General features: G+C 43.7%; 1 protein-coding gene across 1 annotated transcript in view; it reads left to right on the forward strand.

The window, feature by feature from the left end:
* The first annotated feature begins 14,081 nt into the window (after positions 1–14,081).
* The window catches only part of cacna1ab (calcium channel, voltage-dependent, P/Q type, alpha 1A subunit, b), a 115,210-nt gene continuing 106,475 nt past the window's right edge, over positions 14,082–22,816 (forward strand). The window contains exon 1 of the mRNA XM_070828502.1: positions 14,082–14,383. Coding sequence (XP_070684603.1) covers positions 14,082–14,383 — 302 coding nt within the window. The remainder of the gene's footprint in view (positions 14,384–22,816) is intronic.

A 22,816-nucleotide genomic window follows, 5' to 3' on the forward strand; every position in this document is an offset into this window, starting at 1 on the left:
ACATGAGGCAGACTTTGGGAGAAAAGAAAGAAATGAGATAGGTGGGAGACAAAAGCAGGTGGAGTTGAATGATTGAGGAGGAGGGAGAGATATGGGGGCATCGAAGGAGGGGTGAGGAGGACGAGATGGAGTGAGAAAAGGAAGGAATATTTAAAAAAAAAAAAAGGGATGTGAGACTTTATATTAGGCAAAAAGTGAATCAGAGAAGCAAACGACACAGGAGGAGATGATGAAAGGTGGAGGAGGTGAGAGAGGGAAGGGCAGAGAAAGGAAAGGAAGGAAGGAAACGATCAGAAGGAGATGAGGGGAGAGGGGAGAAGGTGAAAAAAGAGAGAAAGAGGAGCATGAAGTTACGAAGGGGGAGTTAAAGTGAGGTGAAGGAGAGACGACGTAGGGAGGCTGAAGAGGTGTGAGAAGAGAAGCAGGGAAAAGAGACGGATGAGGAAGGACGGGGAAGGAGAAGGAGAGGTGTGAGGATAGAAGGACGAAGGGGAGGAAGGAGAGAGGACGAAGGGGAGGAAGGAGAGAGGACGAGGTTCAGATGAGAGCAGCAGAGGGAAGAAGGGAGAGAGATGAGGAGAGCCGATTTATCCGGGCACTTTATCACTGCCTGGTTTACCTCTGTGTCCTGGTCTACTTACAGTACACACACACACACACACACACACACACACACACACACACACACACACACTACATTATCGTTGATTACACAGAATTCCAATGATTAAGCACATCAAAGCCTGTTATTCAGGTCTTGAGGAGTATTACTGCATAAGATTTCTCTAAAGCCTTTCGTCTGCACAAAATCTGTTCAGAGCAAAAGCTTGAAAATGAAGTTAAATTAGCCGCTACAAGGCTAACGCACCTTAATAGTGTCTGGTTGCATTATGGGTAACGTAGGTAGCCTTAATAATCAGTGGACTACTCCTGTCATAGCTGAGATACTGGGCCGTCTGTAAGGATTATTACAGACGGTTCAGGTTACGCTCCCTCTCAGTTTTACCTCCAGTAAAATGATCTGAATAAACTGTTTTAGCGTCCTGAGCTTTGTTGTGACGACGTCGCCGTGATCCTGACGTCAGATATCAACTTAGAAATGATCACCAGAGCCGTGAGAACTCAAATCTGCACTTAAAGACACGTAACACACAGACAAATGCAAATTACAATGGAGACATGAACACACACACACACAGTTAAATGCATGGAGATGCACAGTGTTGAAACTTACACACACACTTACACACACTTACACACAGTTACACACAGTTACACACACTTTCACACACCTCTGGTAGCAAGAAGAGCAGATAAATGCACACATTCACATAGTGAGCACACACATACACTCAGGAGTGAGCAGAGAAAACAGGCTGTTCTGTTCCCCTCCTTCATATCTCTCCTCCTCCCCCCTCCTCCTCCTCACCCTCCTCCTCCTCACCCTCTCACTATCTCCCTCTGTCCCCGCTCTCCTCCTTTTCACCTTCCTCCACCTCCTTATCTTTCCCTTTCAATCGCTCGCTCGCTCTTCTCATCGTCTCCTTTTTTTGTCATTTGGCTTCCTGTCTTCTCTCGCTTCCTATCTGACCTTATTTCCTGTCCCCTCTCTCCGTCGCTCCTCCTCCACCCTCCCTTCTCTTTGCCTTCCTCTTCTTCTCATCACAGTTTTAGCTCCTCCAACTTTTGTTTTCGTCTTTTTCTGGCCACTTCTTCTCCTTTTTCTTCTCCTCTTATGTCGTCGTCTTTCCTTTCCTGTTCTTTCCTCCTTTCTATTTCATCTCCTTCTTAATTCCCCATCCTTCCTTTTCAGTCAGAGGAATTCAGAAAAAGTATTAGAAAACTGCGCATGTGTGCTTTTTGGCAGGAATAACACTTTTATTTATTTTTAGTCTTATTCTCCTCCCAGCTTTGCTGACAGTGCCTGTAACAACTGTGAATTTATTTTCCTACCATTTGTTTCTATTACTGGTCCCACCATGCTTTTGGTGTGGGGCAGGGAAACCACCTGGAGAGACGAAGGTGCAGTCCAACACTAAAAATAATTACTCTCCGGTCCACCTGCTCTAGCTTTATTCAAACAGACCCAAGCTCGGATTTGATCCTTTCTTCTTCCCGCTGCTGAATTTCTTGTAAAAGACATGCATCTGTTCTCGCTGAGCTCACACTGCCTACCACACTGTACTGTTCTTGAACTCCACACTGAGACAATGATGACTGGTCTCTAGGGGAGCTTTGCTATAAATGAGGCTATAGGAATAAATAATTTGGCCCTGATATGGGCTTTCTTCCATCCACTCTTTTCGCTCTCTGCTCCAATATAATGACCGATATAAATGATTTATACTGGACAAATAATGATGATTTAAGAGTCTGAAACTTTAAGCATTCTGGTTCACATGATCAAAAACTGGAGTGGTTGTTTAGTTTTAATGTGTTTGTTCACAAACTGTCTTAAAATCCAAGAGGGAATATTTAACGTGTAGTTTTCTTGTACTGTAAAGTAAAAGTTTTTGTCACTGATTTACAAATGTTGTTGTCGACAATGAAAGTTTGAAGATTTGACTGTGAAAGTTGTTTCTCTACTTTTTAGTTGAGTTCAGTTAGTTAAATAGTTTCATGGATCTGGCTTATCTGAATTGATGGTGTCTTGCGAGCCTGTGTGGGTGAGGTGTGGTGGGAGAGGGTACAGCCTGATCATCCTTATCAGGTAATGTAAGTTTCAGTTCAACCAGAGCAGAAGTCTAATGAACCAGAATAAGAGAAAACGCTCTGATAAACTAGCCAGGAACAGTCAGCTGTGTTTGGTCATCCAAAGTGGTCGTGTATCAAATGTGAAAGTGGGAATTGTTCAGAGAAAAGATGCGTCTACAAAGGGACGACATTTCTTTTGTCAGGGATTAAAAATACTGTGATAAAACTACAGTATGAACCTGGTATGTGACATGTTAACCAGATTACTCCTCCGGTTGTTGCTCCAGAGGAAAAAGAGCACAGACGACACTTCTGCTCTGGGCGCACTGGGACTCAGCTCAGAGCACCGGGAGCACTTTGATGTCAAGAAAAGAAAAATGACTACTGCCGGGATCGCCGTCGCTTTGGCCTACTTTTGTTTTTCGCAGGTGGAGCTGTGCATGTGCATGTGATCACGCTCTTAATTGTTTAATTGGCTCAACATAGTCGTAGCGCAGGGTTGTGGAAGAGGAAAACAGGGAGATAGATGGTGACTGAAGGTGACAGAGCGTCTTCATTTAAAGGTAACCTCAGCAGCACAGTGGGTTTAGTTATGTTAACTTCATCCAACTACCTTTTCATCCTGCTCCTTCCTTCTTTCTTCACCTGCCTCATCATGGTGGACCACTCTCCTCCTCCTCCTCCTCCTCCTCTCAAATGAAAACATTAACCTATTAAACCCTCCGTCTCATCCTAATAATGACAGAGCTGCTTTTTTTTTTTTTTTTTTTAATGAGAAAAAGATGCATTAGGGGAAAAAAAAGAAAAAAGCTGTGGGTCTTAGCATCGTCCTGACTGTGCTCTCTTTAATCAGTCAGACTATTTGGAGTCATAATTCACTCACTCACAGTGAGGAGCAGCAGTTCCCACACTGCAGCCCTCTTTGAAATGACTAATCATTACGTTTCCTCTGGTTACACATCATCCAAAGGAAGTGTAGTAACACTTAGAACAGAACAGGGATTGACGACAGACTGCAGGCCTGTTGAAAATCATATGACGGGAGGATATTTTGGGAAAAGAGTTTAATTATGTTAAAAGGTAAGTTAATGTTTTTTGACTGGTTGCTGAAAGATCTAAATAACTTTATTTGCTGGAACTTTTCAGACTTTTTTTTGCCTGGTTGTCGTTTCCCAAATTAGCCGACTCTCTGGCAGGCCTCCTCACTGTTACAGAGGGATTTTCAACTTTAACCAAGAGCTGCTATTTTTAAAACATCCTCTCTAGAATAACTTCATACCCCGCAGCCAGTGGACGCGTTAACCAAAACGGAGTATATTTATCTTATTTGGGTTGATTCTCCTGTAAATTTAACATTTATCCGTCTGGATGGCGATCAAAGCCCCTCGGTGGGTCTTAGACATCCTGAGACATATGGGCTTGACGTGCTTGACTTGCCTTTGCATCGGCCGTCCCTCAGACTCTGGCGGGCTGCCACATATTGTGCTGCACTGAAATGAGCATTCTGGGTTTTCTTCTGCAAGATTTTGGAGCTTGGATTTGGCCCGTTTGGGGTTTTTATATTATATTTAGTGGTGGTTTATACTATTCTGAATGTTTGCCAGTGGATAAAGTAATGGTTGTCTGTCTGCACAGTCTGTCTCCGTCTCTCTTCCAACGAAGCCACTCCCCAACCTATTAGTGAGGATTATTTCAGAATAGATTATGGTTACGTACGTAATATACCAGAGCTGACAACTAAATTGTTAGCTTTTGAAGCATTCACGTTATTCAGCGAATCACAATTCACAGAGTGTAATAAGATCCAAGTGTTACTACTAAGGCCGTGATTATATCATCACACAGTATTTGGCACTTTTGATCCTTTTCTCACAAAAAGTCAGCTTCTCAGAGTAAGATTTACCAAATAGGCTGCCCGTTCACTACTTGCTAACTCTAACTTGATGGATTTAATTCACGGTTAGCTGGTTAAATCTCACGAGATGGTCAGAAAGCAGTAGGCTGTAATATATCCATGTCTCTTTACTCTGTGATGCTCATAGTTGGGGTGTCAGTAGGTGTCAGTCAGTGTAACTTTATTCACATCCACTCTGTGAAGTGACTCATATGTGCAGAGGTGAGACAGTAGGCAGGATTTAAACTTATCTCTCAACTTTTTTTTTCATTCTTTGCACAATTAGGTCCCAATTTTTGTGTGTGAAAACAATAAGAAAACAACGGATGCCCTTTGAGGACAGATTATTAAGAATTATCACAACATTTCAGCCCTTTTTGTGAACACTAGGAGTTCACTCTGCTCTCAAGTGCAGCTTTTCAGAAGAGCGAGAAACACTTTTGCCTTTTCATACAACATGTCGTGCGAACCGGCTCGAACCAAACGCCGACCTTACATTTGGCATCTGTTGTGATGGCAAGCATTTTTGGCATCGCAAACTGTGGACTCACTGCAGCTGTGCTGGAAAAGCTGTTAACACTGACATCCACAAATTTTCACGAGTTGACACTATATTAAATAGGCGAAATTCTTGACCTTAGAAATAGCGCTTTGATGACTATGAATAAATTACTCAAGATCGGCTAACTAGCTTTCCAGCTAATAGAGCCTCCATCTCACCGACTCCAGCAGTGGATGGATTTTGTTCACTTGTCATGAGATAACTCAGTCGTCGTCTTGTGGCGTAAGTGTGGAACTTAAGTCCACTTTGGTGGCATCAAGTGGTTCAAAACGATCTCTAGCTTGTCCTTTTTTTTACTGTTCATTCAGTCTTGCCCTTTTACTGATGTAGTCTTCAAAGTAATGTCATAAATCACTGCACATGTACACTACTCACAAAAAGTTAGGGATATTCGGCTTTCAGGTGAAATCTCAGGATGAACCTAAAATGCATTCGAACCTTTCCAGGTGAACTTAATGTGACCTTTGAATGCACATGTCCAACTGTTCAGTGTCTCAGTACTTTTGGAATATTCATTCAGTTAGAATTGGTATTTAAACAGTCCTCCTCATCCTGCTGTTCACATTCTGACATCATGAGACCAAGACGACACCTAACAGTTGATCAGCAGCACCTCAACACTGGAGGCTTCAAACAGGAAGTCCTCAGACGGAGGTGTTCACTGAGCTTAGAGGGTCACAGAGTGTCATCAGGAGGTTGGAACAGTGATACAGAGACTGGAAGAGTCACAGAAAGGAGAGGAGTGGACGTCCTTTGGCCACATCCCAATTTATTGAGACACTGAAAATGTTTTATTGTGGTATACCTACCACTGTTGGTAGATTTTCTTCAAATACATTGTTTAAAATGAAGAAATCACCAGTGCATGCTTCTACTTAAATGCCCTACTTTCATGATATAATATCACTGTAGCATTCACTTTTTACATTTTCCATATATTTCACCTGAAAGTCGAATATCCCTAACTTTTTGTGAGTAGTGTATAAGAACTGACTTTTATAGCAGCTGTAGAAAATAATAATAATTATAATATTCAATATTTTTACTATAGTGTGTGTGTGTGTGTGTGTGTGCTGGGAGGAATGCAGTTCATTAAAAAATGTCTCCCTCTCTTTCACAGTCAGTTTCTCCGGCTCTGATCTCAGCCGTCCTCTCCTCCCTCCCTCCCTCTCTCCCTTCCTCCCTCCCTCCCTCCCTCCCTCCCTCTCTTTTCTGTCTTTCTATCCGTCCTATAGTGCTGATTCTTTGACTAGAATGCTTACTCCACACACCAGAGCAGGGCCCATTAGCTGAGACCAGCACCCTCCTCCTCCTCCTCCTCCTCCTCCTCCTCTTCCTCCCTCCTGCGTTCCTCCTCTCCACTTCCATTAACCAGCCAATCAATTAATACAGGTTGAGTCGGCGTGAGAACGAGCCAAAAAAAGAGCAATCCTCTAATTAGCTTGGACGCTACATCAGCTCGCTATATCTTTCTTCCTGTCTGCATACCCCCCCCCATCACCCCCACCACCACCACCACAGCTATTCTGTCTCTCACTCACACACACACACACACACACACACATGCACAGTTCGCATAATTATCATGAGTATTAAGAGATGAGTTTCCTGAATATACTCTGCTCACACACACACACACACACACACACACACACACACTTACACTCAGAGAAGCATCATGTGACCAAATGTTACATAAATGCTGATTGTTCTCATCTGCCACATGGAGTTAAGTAAAACAATGCTAGTCGGCATTATGAGAGAAGCCTTGCACGAGTGTGTGTGTGTGTGTGTGGAATAGACCACCAGCCTAAGACACACACACACACACACACACACACACACACACACACACACTATCAAATTTGCTAATTTGTTGTGCTCTCAGAGGCATATTAGTTTGTTTGTGACCAAAGTGAAACGTTGTTTTGGGCTCAGAGTCATGCTGAAGTGGCCTCAGTCTTCAGTCTTATAAGTACTTTAACAAAACCCTCCACGTCTAAAGACGCACCTGATGTCAGTAAGCAGATCTTAAATGTGTTTGGTATGTTCTGCTGAGAATGTTTTGCAGTGGTTCGATTAGATAGCTTTCCATAACACACCAAAACTGGATTTTTCTTTGAATATACTGTAAGTCTCAGTGTTGCCACTGTTATAGAAATACACATAGCTCCATTTCAGCAAGCTGGACATCCAATTCAGTGTCACATCCAGTGAGCAAATACATTTTAGCTGGAAGTTTAAAGTCCAAAGAGGAGAAGAAGTGGAATAGTCAAGAGTTATAGTTTTGTTCTTCAGTGTGGATATTATAAGACACTAAGAACAATATATGAATGAAACCATTTAATTTGTGGAATTGGCATAAAGTTGTGTATTAAAATTGGTACACAACATTTCATTGTAACAGAAAAATCATAGTAAATTGAATTAGTGTTGTTGTTAGTACGTTGTATTCAAGTATTCATGTGTTTATTAGGACTTAAATGTGTGTTAGAAAATAAATGGAGACTTTTCCTGTTTCCTCTCTGTGTCGCTGTAACTACAGATCAGAGTTTAATAATGAAGATACATTCCTACCATAAATAATGAAGTCCACATGCGTATGTGCACACACACACACACACCAAAAAAGATAAATAAGAAATATTCATTGCCGTTAATTCGCTGAGGAACCAGATTCTTTCAGCATGTGTTACCAGTTGCACAGTAAAGATGCAGGGTCATTTTAGTTTGAGGTAGTAACAGAAGTGGGTGACACTTGCAGTAGTTAGAGTCGTAGCGATTAGGTCCACTGGAGTAAATAGTAGTAGTAATAATAGTGATGCTTGGTTGTACAACATCAAAATATTCTTTACACCTTCAGATCTATTTGTCTTCTCCTCCTCCACTGCTTTTTTTTTTATATATACGCCTCTTCATGCTGATTTTGTTATGGAGCCCAGTTGGATTTAGTGGTGTCACTTTTTTTTTTTTTCAAGAAACGTTGCTTCATTTTTCAAACCTTTCTGTATCCAGGGCAGGGTTTTGCTGATCATGCAGGCTGTTTTCTTTTCTTTTCTTTTTTTTTTTTAATCACCAACATGTTCCCGCAGTTATGCATTCACACCTGAAAGTTTCCAGGCACAACCACAATATTCTCCTACTGCTGTTGGTCATTAGAGGAAAGGTGCATCGTTCAAGAGAGCTGCAGCTCCGTATCTTATAATGGAAGATATTTAAAGTGAGGGGGGGACATTCTACAACCTCTTGATCACACAACTACTCCTCCTGTAGTATATATCACTATAAGCAATACAACAAAATATAGTATGTGTTCTGTTGTCATAGGTAAAATTGTGCAAAAAACTGAAAATGTGATGAAAACATCGTTCAATGTAATACGTAATGTTGCTTATTTAAATGATGGTTAAATCCCTCGTATCCTACACTTCCCATAATTCGAGTTGATCTTTTTGTGAGACTTTTGCTGCTCTAAAACTCCAAATCCTCAATTTGTAACGCAGGCTTTTCTGTTAAACATCGAGGCGGCTTCAAGTCTAAAATGAGGTGACCCTGAAGATCACGGGTTCTTTTCTCAGATTGCCAGCACTAAACTGGTCTTGTGTAAAACTGTAGTTCCATGATGGACTCTGTGAAGCTCCATAAGCAATGTTTTATACATTAACAATTGAAACATGAAAGTGCTGTTAGTTCTGCCGATCCCACTGAGAATCAACACGCCAGTCCCTAATCTAACAATGACATTTTTTTTGTGTGTACTTAACTCATTTTGCTTAAAGTATTTCAGATTTCAGCTATATTTACTGTAAGGTGCAGCCATTAGAAAGTAAAAATAAAACTGCCATTTAACAAACTGCAGCCGCAGCAGTCAATGAAGAGAATGAGCTGTTGGCACTGGCAGCCTGGCACTCAGCTCCACTTCAGAAAAGGATGGAGGAGGTCCTTCCTGTGGACCTAGATCTATCTGAATCCCCATTGGCTGGACAAAAAAAAAAACATTCTGCTTTAAAGGAAACCACTTCATCTTCCAAGTTAAATTCAATAAAATGAGAATCCTGTTTATCGCCACTTATTAAGTTTCTTATCATTTGTGAAACACCAATTATTTTCTGAAGTATTTTGCTTAGAGAAGTTGCCACCATTTCTACTTCTAAAGTAAATCAAACGGAGGAATAAAACTCTGAGTTGCCATTGTCAGGCCAAAGTCATAATGTCTGTATCCATTTTTTGAGCTGGACGTGAATTGGCCCTAATCCCGCTGTGTTGTCTCTCCCTCTCCTTCTCCTCTCTACCTCTCAGACAGCTCTGTAGCTTTGGCTTGCTGAGTGAGATCAGAGAACAGGAAGGGAGGGAGGGGGTGAGGAGGAGGAGGAGGAGGTGGAGGAGAGGAAAGGGGGGGTGGGGGGGCATCGTTTCAAGGGGGAGGTGCCAGGGCTTCCTGCGGGGGTTGCCTGTGTGAACGCTCCCTGAATGACAATGCTGCGCATCAGGGCCTCAGCACGACTCCCTCAGCAGCAGCAGCAGCAGCAGCAGCAGCACACACACCCACCCACACACTCACAGGGAGAGAGTCAGTCTGGGAAAGCTGCATGGGCATGCAGCAGCGATAACAGAGGCATGCCAGTATGCAAAAAAAAAAAAAAGAGAGGGAAGAGGTGGAGAGGGCAAAATATCTCCAGCCATCACCGTCCGTCAACACATCCGTCCTCATTATCAATAAGTGAGAGGGGCTGCTTGTCATCTTTGGCATCCGACCACCGCGTGGTTTCCCGTGATCGAGCAAATCACAGGCAGGCTTGTCCACCAGCAACAGCACCCACCCCCACCTCGCCGTCTCTCCACCACCACCCACCTCTTCCCGACACTCTCTCTCACTCTCTCTCTCCCATGCTGTCAGCGGGAACGGGCTTTTATCGTGCCTGTTAGTGGCCACTAGTCTACGGGAATCAGATGACGAGCAAATCCAGTGATGCACACACGTTGTGACGTTGAAAAGGCATCTTGTAAATAATAGCATAGCTCTGAGACCACTACAGTGTGTGGGTTATATACACAGTGTGTGACCTCAGGGTGCCAGTAGAGTCCAGTCAGTCCAGATTACTCACTCTACCGAAACTACTCAACTCCCATCTACGGAAAAATGCATCAAGTTACATCTGAGACCCACAAAAAAAGGCCTTCATCTATTTTCTGTAATCTCTGAGGGCCACATTTATTCTAAACAGCTAAACAAAATAAAAACGGACACAGTGGGCTTCATGACAAACAGGTGAAAAGAAATGTGTGTTCAGGGCTGCACAGCATTACACGTGTGCTTCATCATGGTCGCTGAAGTGAAGGGAAGCAAGTACTGTTGAGATGCTGAGATATTAAACCTCTGCTCAGTGCCGTCATTTGATGAGCACCAGACAATTGCTCCTTTTCTGGCGCACCACCAGGTTCTGGTCCTCTTTCATGAAGTTTTATGAGACTTTGTTGACTTCTGCAGAGTCTACCGCAGTTTGCCTTCAGATACAAACCAGATCCCACCATATGGCCCACTTTGAGCGTTCCACCAAATCATTTTTTATTTATTTTTTTTGTTTTAGAGCAGAACCAGACCTCCAAATGATGGGTGGTTACCTGCCAAAGTAGATGGTGGAGAAGACAAACAGCGAGCAGAACTCGCAAACACTTCTCAGCGTTTAACAGATGGCCGGAGGTGCAGCAACTAGCCCACCCTGATGCACAACGCAGATAATCTCTTCCAAAGGCGTGCAGGTGGTGGTCAGGCTTTAGACTCTTGTTTCAGCACTTTGGACGGCGCCAAAAGGGCGTTGGAAACGTGTCAGTTGTTGTTTCAGGACCAAGGACAGCGTCAAAGTGCTACTGACCAAAGTTAGTGTTGTTTAAATGCCCTGTAGCTCAATTGTTCTTATTTTCTTTATGCAACTATAAATAGAATATCAACAAGAATTGGTTTGAAAGGGATCCTCTGGCCACTGTGGGTTTTTTTTTTTTTATAGCCCCCCTCCCTCCCCAGGCCCCTTCCCATCTCTACCACCACCTTCATATTCCTGTTTTGGAGAAGTGACAGCTTGGTCGGTGTAGCCCAAGCAAACAGCTTGCTGAATTGCATCAAAGTCAACTCAGATGCCAGAGCCAGAATGACAGACGGCTTGGAGGAGAAGGGAGGAATGAAGGGAGATAAAACCTCTTTCAAATTGTCCTCAAAATAACAGTAGGTCCTCAAAAAAAAAGAGAAAAACACACACACAGCACTCTAAACTCTCCCAGCTCTCCCCTGCAGATGAAATGATGCTCTAACTTACTTTATTGGCAACACCTTTTTTTCATACATTCATCAGTTGAGATTCTACACAAGGTAGTTTTTCTTCTATTCTCCACAGGAATTTCATTGTTAAATTTGGACTGGTACAGAATTACATAGCTGTCAGATGGGGTGGGGGTGGGGGGGCGGTAAAAGTGAGGACGATGGAGCTATTGATCGAAAACAATCATCAGATATCCCCGCTCTCCTTTTGCTGATCAGGATCCCCAGAGTTCTTCTAAAAGTGGCCCCTGAATCATATTTGGGGATCATTTCCTCATCTTAACCAAACTCTAATCCACATAAGTGCCCTCACCCCCACCCCACCCACTCCTCCTCCTCCTCCTCCTCCTCCTCCTCCTCCTCCTCCTCCTCCACCCCCCTGCTCATGGTAAAGCCTTCTGCTTGGGCTGGAGGGTTCAAGTAAACAGCACGGGGCGAATTGGACCGTGCTGTTGCTGCTTTTGACACTTGGCGACCGTGAGAGGCCTCAGTTCACTAAAGCCATCAGCTATGGGAAGTCCATAGCTGATGGCTTTAGTGACCATTATTTTCAAACCTACCAATTAATAAGTGAATATCTCCAAACTGCCAGCTCACAGGTAACTCTAGTCAAGGAATCAGACATCTTCTGGCCTTCCACCCAGACCTCACATGTGTTTTTCCTTTTGGTTATTCTTTATAACAATTAGAATTTCACTCTGGCTCTAGCTGAGGGGAGCTGCGGTACCTTACCATACCATACCATACCATACCATACCCCACTGACGCCCATACATCTCCGTCGTGCGCTATGTGGAGTGGGTTGGAGTGGGGGAGGCTCCGGGGAGGCGCCGTGCGTCGTGCGCTGCTAGGCTTGGCCACGGCTCTGCGCGCGGCGCTCGGTTCCCGTCAGACTGATCAGATGCTCAGTGCGCGGCTCAACCCCGACGGCTGACTGGACGCAAGAGAGCCGGAGAGGCGCTCCGCTCGTCGGGTTTCTGCGTTTCCAAGGCTGATCTCCACGGGAAATATACAGCCTCCGGACCGACTGCGTCGTTGGTTCACGGTCCCCCTGGGGGGTCGTAGGGAGGAAAGAAAAAAAAAAAAATCAGAGAGAGGGAGGGATAGGGAGAGAGAGCTAGAGAGAGAGAAGAGACGCTGGACTTGCTGTAGCTCTGCGGGGCTGGCCGCCTCTCTCTGCTTCGGGGAGCCTCGGGGGCGATGCTGCTGGGCGGGGATGGTGCACGGTTTCTGCCCGGTGGCGGAGGAGAAGATGCGAGCCGCTGCTACAACACACCCGCACCGCCGCCGTCGTATTTTCCGAACAAGAATTGATGATGGTGATGATGCTGCCTCCCCCAGTGGTCTTTTTCTGCTCCTCCGGATCCTACTCATCCGGAATTCTTGTTCTCCAAACCTTGGATTATAGATGATTGTTGTGGACATTATTTTTTCTTTTAACTTCATCAACTCATTTTTTTTTCTCCCCGGGGGGAAAGTGAGGGAAGATATAAATTGGTAGATTGAGGACCGGTGTATTTTCGTCTCCAAGTGCGCGCAATCACGCCCAAAATCAGTGACCGACGCCTTGGTGAGGAGGAGGGGGAGGAGGAGGAGGGGGGATGCCGCACCGTCCATCACCAAATATCAACAAATGTCACCAAGCCTGGATTTTGGGGAAGCCCCCCTCGGTTGGCGTTTGCGTGTAGCCCGAGTGGCGCGGTGGCAGTGAGGGGCGGCAGCAGGGGAGATCTGCCGTGCCACATGAAACATTGCGGATATATGGCACAAGAATAAATGAATTATTAAAGATTTTACTCTTATCTATTTCTATTTTTACCTCGCGGAGAAAAAAAAAAAATGGGACCTGGTGAAGGGGAAAAAAAGACAACTGCAGATCCTGTCAAGATGCACTAGGTAGTTGAGAGGGGGGAAAAGACGCAGTCTCCAGCTAGGGCAGCCTACTTAGTGGAGATGATTGCAATATTTATTGAAACGCACAGCTATGCATCCTTATCGCATGTGTTTGAGGTGATCGGTGTGTTTGCCTGTTGAAATGCAAGAACCGGCTCACTCTTGGAGAGGTTTTTCCCGACCAAAAAAAAATAAAAACAGGATGCCTTTGCTTGTCGACGGAGAGAAAACGCTGATGCTCTGACAAGATCTAACATTTTGACAGTTTCTTTACTCGCCAATAAAACCGGTCGTGTATTTTTTAATTTTTTTTTTCTCTCTCTCTCGGCCAGAGAACTGATTTGCCAGAAATTACATAAACACATCGCTCCATTTCCCATTCATATTCCAAACACACGATCAGAGACACCGTGCGCTCTCCCTCTCCCTCTCCCTCTCCTCTCCCGCCCCTCCCTCCCTCCCTCCTCCCTCCCCTCTCCACACACAAATGGAGGTATCTTCTCGGCGCTGAAGATCTGGAGAGGAGGCGCAGATAGATAGACGGAGAGAGAGAGAGAGACACAGAGAGAGAGAGAGAGAGACAGAGAGATAAGCCAGAGAAGGAACCCAACTCCATTCTGCATGTGTGTTTGGAGCCGAGGCTGATGGGGTGGTGGCATGTGGAGGTGTCACTCTGAGGTTCCCCCCCGGCTCCTTCCTAACCTCTGGCGTTTGGTGTCTGCAGAATGGCGCGTTTTGGAGACGAGCTACCCAACAGGTATGGAGGAGGAGGAGGAGGAGGTGGTGGTGGCGGTGGTGGCGGGGGTGCCGGCGGACAAGGGGGGCCCGGCCGCGGCGGCAGCAGGCAAGGGGGGCCCCCCGGAGCGCAGCGGATGTACAAGCAGTCGATGGCCCAGAGAGCCCGGACCATGGCCCTGTACAACCCCATACCCGTCCGGCAGAGCTGCCTAACGGTCAACCGCTCCCTCTTCCTCTTCAGCGAAGACAACCTGGTGAGGAAGTACGCCAAAAAGATCACCGAATGGCCATATCCTTTCATAAGCAGTGCCGAGCTGACTGCCAAGGTACTGGGGCTGTGCTGTGCTGTGCTGTGCTGTGCTTGCTGGAGTGGTTGGCGAGGTGTGGCCTACTGTGGTGTGGAGAGGCTCAGTGCTGAATTAGCCAACACCTTGCAGGATGAAAGTTGTGGCTGGTGTGGTGATTTGCACTGTGGGGTAGTGTGATTATTATTTTATGGTACTGTGATGTTTTTCTTTTCCTTCTTTTCTGTTTTGCAGTGTTGTGAGATGCTACATGAGCTGTGTGTGTGTGTGTGTGTGTTTTGAAGGTGTGTGGGATGTTTGCATGGCTTTCTGCAGTGTGCTGTTGATTGATACATGACAGAATTACATGACTCCACTCCACTTCACTCTCACTGCTGTGTCCAACCCCGCTGGTCTCGGGCCTCATCCCATAAAGTAAAGCTGCCATTGATGGAATGAAAGATGATGTTGACGGTGATGGCGGTTGTCATGACACCAGCAATCACAATCGTGTTGATGCTGCAGGTGATTAAGATGCATCTTGAACACAGCATTTAGCTCGAACCTGTTAGTGACGTGCGTGTGTGCGTGTGCGTGTGTGTGTGTGTGTGTGTGTGTGTGTGTGTGTGTGTGTGTGTGTGTGTGTGTGTGTGTGTGTGTGTGTGTGTGTGTGTGTGTGTGTGTGTGTGTGTGTGTGTGTGTGTGTGTGTGTGTGTGTGTGTGTGTGTGTGTGTGTAGGGGCTACCGTTGTAGTCAGTGCTGAGTGCTGATGTCAGCATTATGAGGGCTTAAGCACCATGCAACCAGAAGGGAGAGGAAATGACTCTCTCTCTCTCTCTCTCGCTCTCTCTCTCTAATTACTACTGACCATATATGGGCGGCCTGTGGCTCTTCCTCCAGGAAAGCAGTGGAAAAAGCTGTAATTGTCAAGACAGGTCGGTCTACTGCTGTTAGAACTTGGACCAGTCTTATCTGGCTCTGTTTCTTCTTGGTTAGAAGACAAAAAAACCCCGGCTACATCCAATGCACCCTGTGTTTTTAGGCTGATTTTGTTGCTTGGTGATGTAGTTTCTGGTACTTTTGGGGCATGTTTGCCTTTAGGAGACAGACGGCAGAGGGCCAACCTGGGGGGGTGTTACAGATACATGATTAGTGTGTTAGACTCATATACCACCGGGATCTTAGATACTAGATTGAAGTAGATAACTGAGCGTATGTAGACAATACAACATCGAGAAAAGGCATTTTCAGCAGCTGCAATAGAGTTTGATAGTAGAAAATACAGGACGCGTGGCCGCTAGAGGGCCCTGGGCAAATGTCAGCCATGCACCCTTTCATTTCAACGCAGCAGAGTGCAGATTGGAGCTGAAATGAATGATTATTTGAATCGTCGATTAGCTTACCAATTATTCACGTCATTAATTGATTAAAATTTGACTCTAAAATGTCAGAAAATTGTGCCCGTTACACATTTTCACGGCGACTAACAGTCCCCAACTCCTATAAGCTGACCAGTTCACCATCACAGGAGAACGAAATGTTTTTGGTGATCGACTAATTGATTAATCAGCCAGTCGTTGCAGCTCTAGTAGACACGACAGCGTTACACGAATTTGACGTGCACAGTGGAGATGGACAGAAAAGAAGCAGGGGCTGACGTGCAACACTGACTCTAAGATGGACTTCAAGCAGGGATGGTGTTAAAACGACACTCTAAATACGCACAAGGCTGCTCTACAAGAGTCAAGATGATCAAAATCCAAATGATTGATAAGAGAGGAAGAGTGTTTTTTTGATTGTTTCTATTGAAGAAGAAGCTTCATATCTACTGAGACGAACGGCACCAGCTGATCCTGTTTATCAGTAGATGTTAAACCACGTAACGCCTTAAATGATGTGAGAGTCAGGTTGGCCATATGACGCGTGTGTATGTGTTTGTGTGATTGCATTTGTGGTAACGGTGGTGTGCGTTTAACTTACTTAAATTCTGCCACAAAATGCCAACAGAGCAAATTCAGTGTCTACGTCAGATCTTTATTTATTTTAAAATCAGAAATGAACAAAACAGCACAAGCGTCATCTACAGTTTAGCACAAACAGTGAAAGTTTACATGATTAAAACATACAGTGACGTTTTCCAGATAACCAAATACTATAATACCATACTTCTAATGTTCATTACGTTCACCTTGTCAAACATAATCCTGTCCACACGCTGTAGGTATGAAAGCAGCCTCAGAGACATCAGACTGTTTTCACCCAACACGAGAGGAGTTTTTATTGCAAAAGCATTTTCAAATTTAAAGAACATCCACTTCCTGATTTGAAAGTGAACTGAGCATATCCCAGCATGCCGCCATCTGTACAGAGTCAGGCTGTGTTGGCTGGCAGGCGCTGTGCCTTCTTCCACCAGAGGCCCAGAGGACTTCATTATACCTCCCTCCCCTCCCTCTGCCTGCACTTCCCCATTCCCTCTCTTGCTCTCTCTACACTCCTTTCATCTCCTCTACTCCACTGCACTTCTTCCCCTGCAACTCCGCTTTAAATGTCCTGTCCTCCATCTTCTCTCTCTCTCTCTCTCTCTCTCTCTCTCTCTTTTTCACTGTTATGTCTTTACTCCTCTGTCACTTTCAGTTGAATTCAATTTAGATACTGTAGCGGCCGTATTGTTGCTCATCAGAGGAGTGTACAAAATGAATTAAAAAAAAAAAAAAGCAATGTCCAAAATTCAGATAGTTGGCAAAAACAATATTAAGTGTCATAAGCTGAGTTTCTTTTCAAATGTAGCACAACTTTTCTCCAAATTTCTGGAAAATCGTCTTAAGTGAATTAATATTTCCACCCAGAACTGTTGGGCACGTCAAAATGAGCCAGGAGTCATGAAACAGCAAGTAATAATCAACAAGATTATGTCATAAGAGCACCAGTCAAACCTCAAATGGTGGAGGACGATGTAGGAAATACAACATGTATGTCTCTTTCTGTCTGACGCAACTTTTCACCGCTTTAGTTTTAGTTTCTGTTTCTGCTTGGTTGCATTTTCTTTTTAACAATACACTAACTTTTCCACCTCAAGCATACAACAGTTTATTTTCCACTCCGGTTTATTTGTGCTCAAATTAAAAATGCTCGTTGGAGATGCATATATTCTCAAATTAAATATTCAACGTGTAAAATTTGCTGCTGTTCTCTTCACTAATGCTAAAACCCCAGTGTGCCGTGCTGGACAGATATTCACGACACCGAACCATGTTAGAAGTATTTTGGTTGCAACATCACAGACGGAGATAAACATGATTAAGGTGGCACGGCTGGCCTCCTTCAGGTAACGTTAGCTCGTCACTCAAGTCACTCAGTCAACTCAAGTTTATTTATACAGCACTTACAAACCCCAAAGTGTGATTGGAGCACGACTGGTGCAATTAGAGGGAGTAAACTGACATAAGTAGCACAGATGGGCACACATGTAAGGCAATATGAAAATATGGGCAGAGATGGAAGTTTAATTTACAAAATGTGTGAAAACATTTAATGCACGTCTTGAGTTTTGTCCTAAAAGTTGAGGGGGGACATTTGATTGAAAGCGGCAGGCTGCACTGCGACCACAAGCGCATGTCATTTCTTAAACTGACAGCTTCAATCTTGGAGCAGATAAAAACAATTGATCTGAGAGGCAGAGAAGTTCTGAAATGTACGTACAGGAGTGACCATGAGCGAACAGAAACTCCACTTCAGAGTTTAGAATGAAGCCAATCAAAAGCAAATACAGCTTTTTCGTTTTTTCCGTGTCATTTTTACTTTACTTCAAACACAAGAAAAGCAGGAAGCATCCAACGAGACGATGGTATCAGTATATAAAGTATACCTCCCTTACTCTCCGCCGTCGCTCTGACCATCTGTCCTGGGCGTTCGTTGTCTGTGTGGGCTTCACACCTTCACGGTTGGGTTCTGGCCGCGCTGCCTGGTATCATGTGAGGGAAAGACAAGTGGAGGGAGGAACACAGCATTTGGCACAGAGAGAGAGAGAGAGAGAGAGAGAGACAGACCCCACACCCCCTGTGGGACGGTCCAAAGGTAGGATGTCACCTTGTTGTAGTAACCTGTAACTAAGTAGCGCCCCCCTCGGGTCCGTCAGTGGCTGTGACCTCCATCGTTTCATCGAAATCTGATCCTGAGATTCTGACAATTAAGTGAATAAACACAAATATCAAACATAAGCAGCAATCAGAACATTAATACAAAGATATGCAAGATATGTGTCTGCTGATGGTCATTTGATGTGTAAAATGTAGAAAATAATGAAAAATGTGCTTAAACAAACTTCCCAGAGACCAAAATATTATATAAGCAAATATTATTATAAATATTATATACATGTTATATCTTCAAAACACCTTTTTTTTTTAACAGACCATCTGTCCAAAACCCAAAGAACTTAAACTTAAAGTAAAATCAAACCATAAATGATGATGAAGTGTGTGGAGACTTGCTTATTTGTGTGTGTGTGTGTGTGTTTGCCACAGACGTGAGAAACTTCATGTGGACCGTTTGTTGTGTGTTACTTTGGAGAAATGATGAAGCTCCAGCTAATCAGATACAAGGCTTGAAAGAGACACACACACACTCTCACACACTCTCACACACAGATGCAGAAACAAAAAGATAGACTGGTAGTCATAGAAACATGTATGTGAAAGGATTTGATTCAACACTTATGCATGTGTAAACAAACATAATTAATGCATGCACACACACACACACACACACACACACACACACACAGACAGGCAAACACACACTCGCTGACGGATCAGCTGGTGGTTTGGCTTCGTTCGTCCGGCGTGGAGCAAACAGATCCGTTCAGATCAGTCACGGCTGACAGAGGCTGTGTGTGGGTGGGTGTGAGGGTGGGGACAGGTGATACTGTAACACCTGTTCGGCAGGATCACTTACCTCAGGGGGCTAGGCTACGTCCCAACACACACACACACACACACACACACACACACACACACACACACACACACACACACACACACACACACACACACAGCCCAGTGGTTGGCAGAGAAAGCACCATTTGGGACGTTCACGCTCCAGTGTGCAATCTCTCTCTCTCTCTCTCTCTCTCTCTCTCTCTCTCTCTCTCTCTCTCTCTCTCTCTCTGAGCGTCTCATTTACCATAATACAAGCTGGTGACATAAAAAGCTCATTTGATATTGCTGATGCCACGATATGACATCATGGCCGTACGGTAATAACTGCAACACAAAAGAAAATTTTCAAGCACCATTAGGCTAAATTTCAAACACTTAAAATGACAAAATCCATCTAAATTAATTCTTAATATTTCCCATAAATGAATCACGAAGCCTTTTGTCTTGATGCACTGTGTCTTTTTCAGACATACCACATAAGATGTGTACATCCATACAACACAACAGAGATGTGAAGTTATGAGTTTAATGACTGTAGACAAAATAAAATTAAAAAAAAAACTTCCAGCTCAGCTTTGACTTTATTACCAGTGACTTGTAACATTTGGACCTTTTGCCTCGAATGACTTGACATCAACCCTTAATTCCCCCCGACTGCAGATACACTTTGACTCAAAGCAGCAGCGGCTCATCTTATTGCCTAAGCAGGATGGAGAGGCTTGCTTGGCAGACGGATTGTCACAGCAGATCAAACTTAACATTCAGATTCTTAAAGATAAGTAGTGTTTCGTGCTGCACTTCGCATCAGGTGAAGGACGCACAATTACTTGTTTAGGATTTGAAGCCCAAACTTGAGGTCTCGGTCTTGACTTTGGACCGTTTAGGACACAACCAACACCTGAGACTACTTGCGATCAAACAATCAATGAATTTGTTCAGCCTCTGCTCTATAGATAGACGGAGCCGCACACTCATGAATATATACATACATTAAATGCGTTCCTTGAGTACATGCGTATATACTTGCATCCATACGTCCCTCTTGGATACAACATCCTGACAGACAGACGAGCACCATAGTAATGGTTGTTTTGACAGAACTTTACTCCAGATATGTGATCCTCACAGTCAATTCCCTCAGTGTGTGTGTGTGTTTGTCTGGATCTCACTGTGGTGAAATGTGATGCCCCCGCTGTCCTCCCCTCAACTCTGTGTGTGGGCTGCCACCGCTCTTCTGTGTATGATGTCTCTTGCATATTATATGCAAGTGTGTGTGTTTTGAAGAGAAAATCACTGGAGAAATTAACAGAGAGACGACATCAAACTTAAAAAATAAAAAGAAAAGTTTAGGTTTAGTAAATGTAGTTTAAGGCTTTAACCCTTTGAGGGTCTTCAGCACTTTCTAATGTGTTATGATTTTTATTTTTAGCATATTTTATCAGTTTTTCATGCATATTGCTTATAATTTTGCAAGATGGTGAATTTTTCAGAGTTCTCAATTTTTTTCATGTATTTTTTGTGTATTTTAGACCATAAAATGATGCGCATCATGACAAAAACATGGCAATTTAAGGGTTAATTTTTTAAAAAACTAATTAAAATTTGATATGTATGATTAGGGCTGATGCTGGTCTAAAAAACTATTTTAAAAAAATGTAAAAAAAAAGAAAGATTTTTAACATTTTTATGCATACACATTTATGTGTGTAAGGATCTTTAACGTGATTATTTCTGAGGACCTTCAAGGGGTTAAGTCCGGGAGTAATGGATGGAGAGACAAGTGGAGAGAGGTAGTAAAAGAAAGACCAATGCAAAAGAAGACGGGGATTGAGAGAGTTAGAGAGAGGTAAAGAAAAAAGAAGGGAAAAGAGAAACTTGGAGATGAATTAGAGCCAACTATCAGCCCATTAAATGGCCTATTATCAGTTGTCATTGCCAACGTTCAGGTACTTCATCTTCTATTATTATCAACACTCCCAAAACGACATATACTGTAAGACCAGAGGAGAACCGGACCTTAACACAGGTTTAGGCTCTTAAACTACACGTTTAGGTTCAGGAAAAGATGATGGTTTTAGGTTCAAATAAGAACATTAGTTACTGTAGTGAAGTGAAAAGCTGGTACGTGATGTGAGTTGCGTATTTGACGTAACTTCCGTCTTTCTCGCTCTTTATACGACGTCACCTGACTTCAGTTTTGAGTGACAACAGCCTCACTGATAAGTCAAATAGGGTGACTAGAGGGGCATATATCAAGAAGAGGGGGAAAGACAATGACAGAAAAAGAACAAGAGAGGCAGGACACGGGGAGAAAAGTGATGGAGAAAGAGAAAAAGAGTGCTCAAGAAGGAAAGTTGAGACAAAAAGGGGGTAAAGTGATGCTCAGAAAGAGATTAACTGTGTTAACCACCCGCCAAAACAGCCGACTTCTAGATCAGTCAGTGCAGAGCAATCGAATGATCAGACCATCACTCTTTCCCATTGGTGATTCCAATGAAGTCAATTTATCATTTATTTATCATCAAGATGACCAGACTGACGTCAAACGGCAGCTTTGATTGACAGATTTTGTGCAAATTCATCCCAAATTCGAAAAACTTGTCGTCTTTGAAATAACTATATATAATAGCTATGCTTCGTTTTGGCCCTTTGGTCAAGTTACTGAGATAATTAACATTTATTAGGCATAGCTGATATAATTTGGCACCAAAGGGGTTTGTCAATTTAAGTGGCGATAATGATAATCAGCATTGACTAGAAATATTACATAAGAGAGAAGATTGAGGAGGGATAAAGGATTCACGGAGGGAGAAGTTAGCCATGGAGATTTTATCAACATGGACCTGATCCAAAACTGAGCTGGTTACTGGAATCCTACCCAGAGATAATAAGGTATGTAGAGTACAGCAAAGGTAATGATGTGTGGAAGGAAATGTGTGAAGGAGAGGACATGGTGAGATGGAAGGAGGTTGAGAAAGGTATAAAAACAAGGTGGAGGGAGAAAGAGGGCGAAAACGAGGCGGGGAAAAGTAGATGGAGATGGAGATAGAGAGAGCGGTGAAGAGAGAAAGATGGAAAGAGATAGAAAGAGACACAGATGTGGAGAAAGGAGGAGAATTAGAGAGCGATAGAGGTGGAGAGCCATAGTGTTTTCCCCCCATGTTGAGTCACTGATCTACATTCAATCTGCACTATGTGAATTATTGATTGGCCTTTAGCCAGCCAGTGTGTGTGTGTGTGTGTGTGTTTTGGTGCTGAGATGCTTTGGCTGAAAAGCACAGTGGTGGCGTTTTCTGTTTTTTTTATTTTTTTTATTATTATTCTATTGATGGAGAGCGAGGGAGAGGTAGAATAGGGAGAATGGGACAGATTGATGCACACACATGCATGTGTACACACACACACACACACACAAGCTTGCAGGTGTCCATAAATACACACACACACACACACACACACACACACAAACACAAACACACATGCATACTGTTGTCATTCGCC

This window comes from Pempheris klunzingeri, chromosome 3, assembly GCF_042242105.1.
Source record: "Pempheris klunzingeri isolate RE-2024b chromosome 3, fPemKlu1.hap1, whole genome shotgun sequence".
NCBI lineage: Eukaryota > Metazoa > Chordata > Actinopteri > Acropomatiformes > Pempheridae > Pempheris > Pempheris klunzingeri.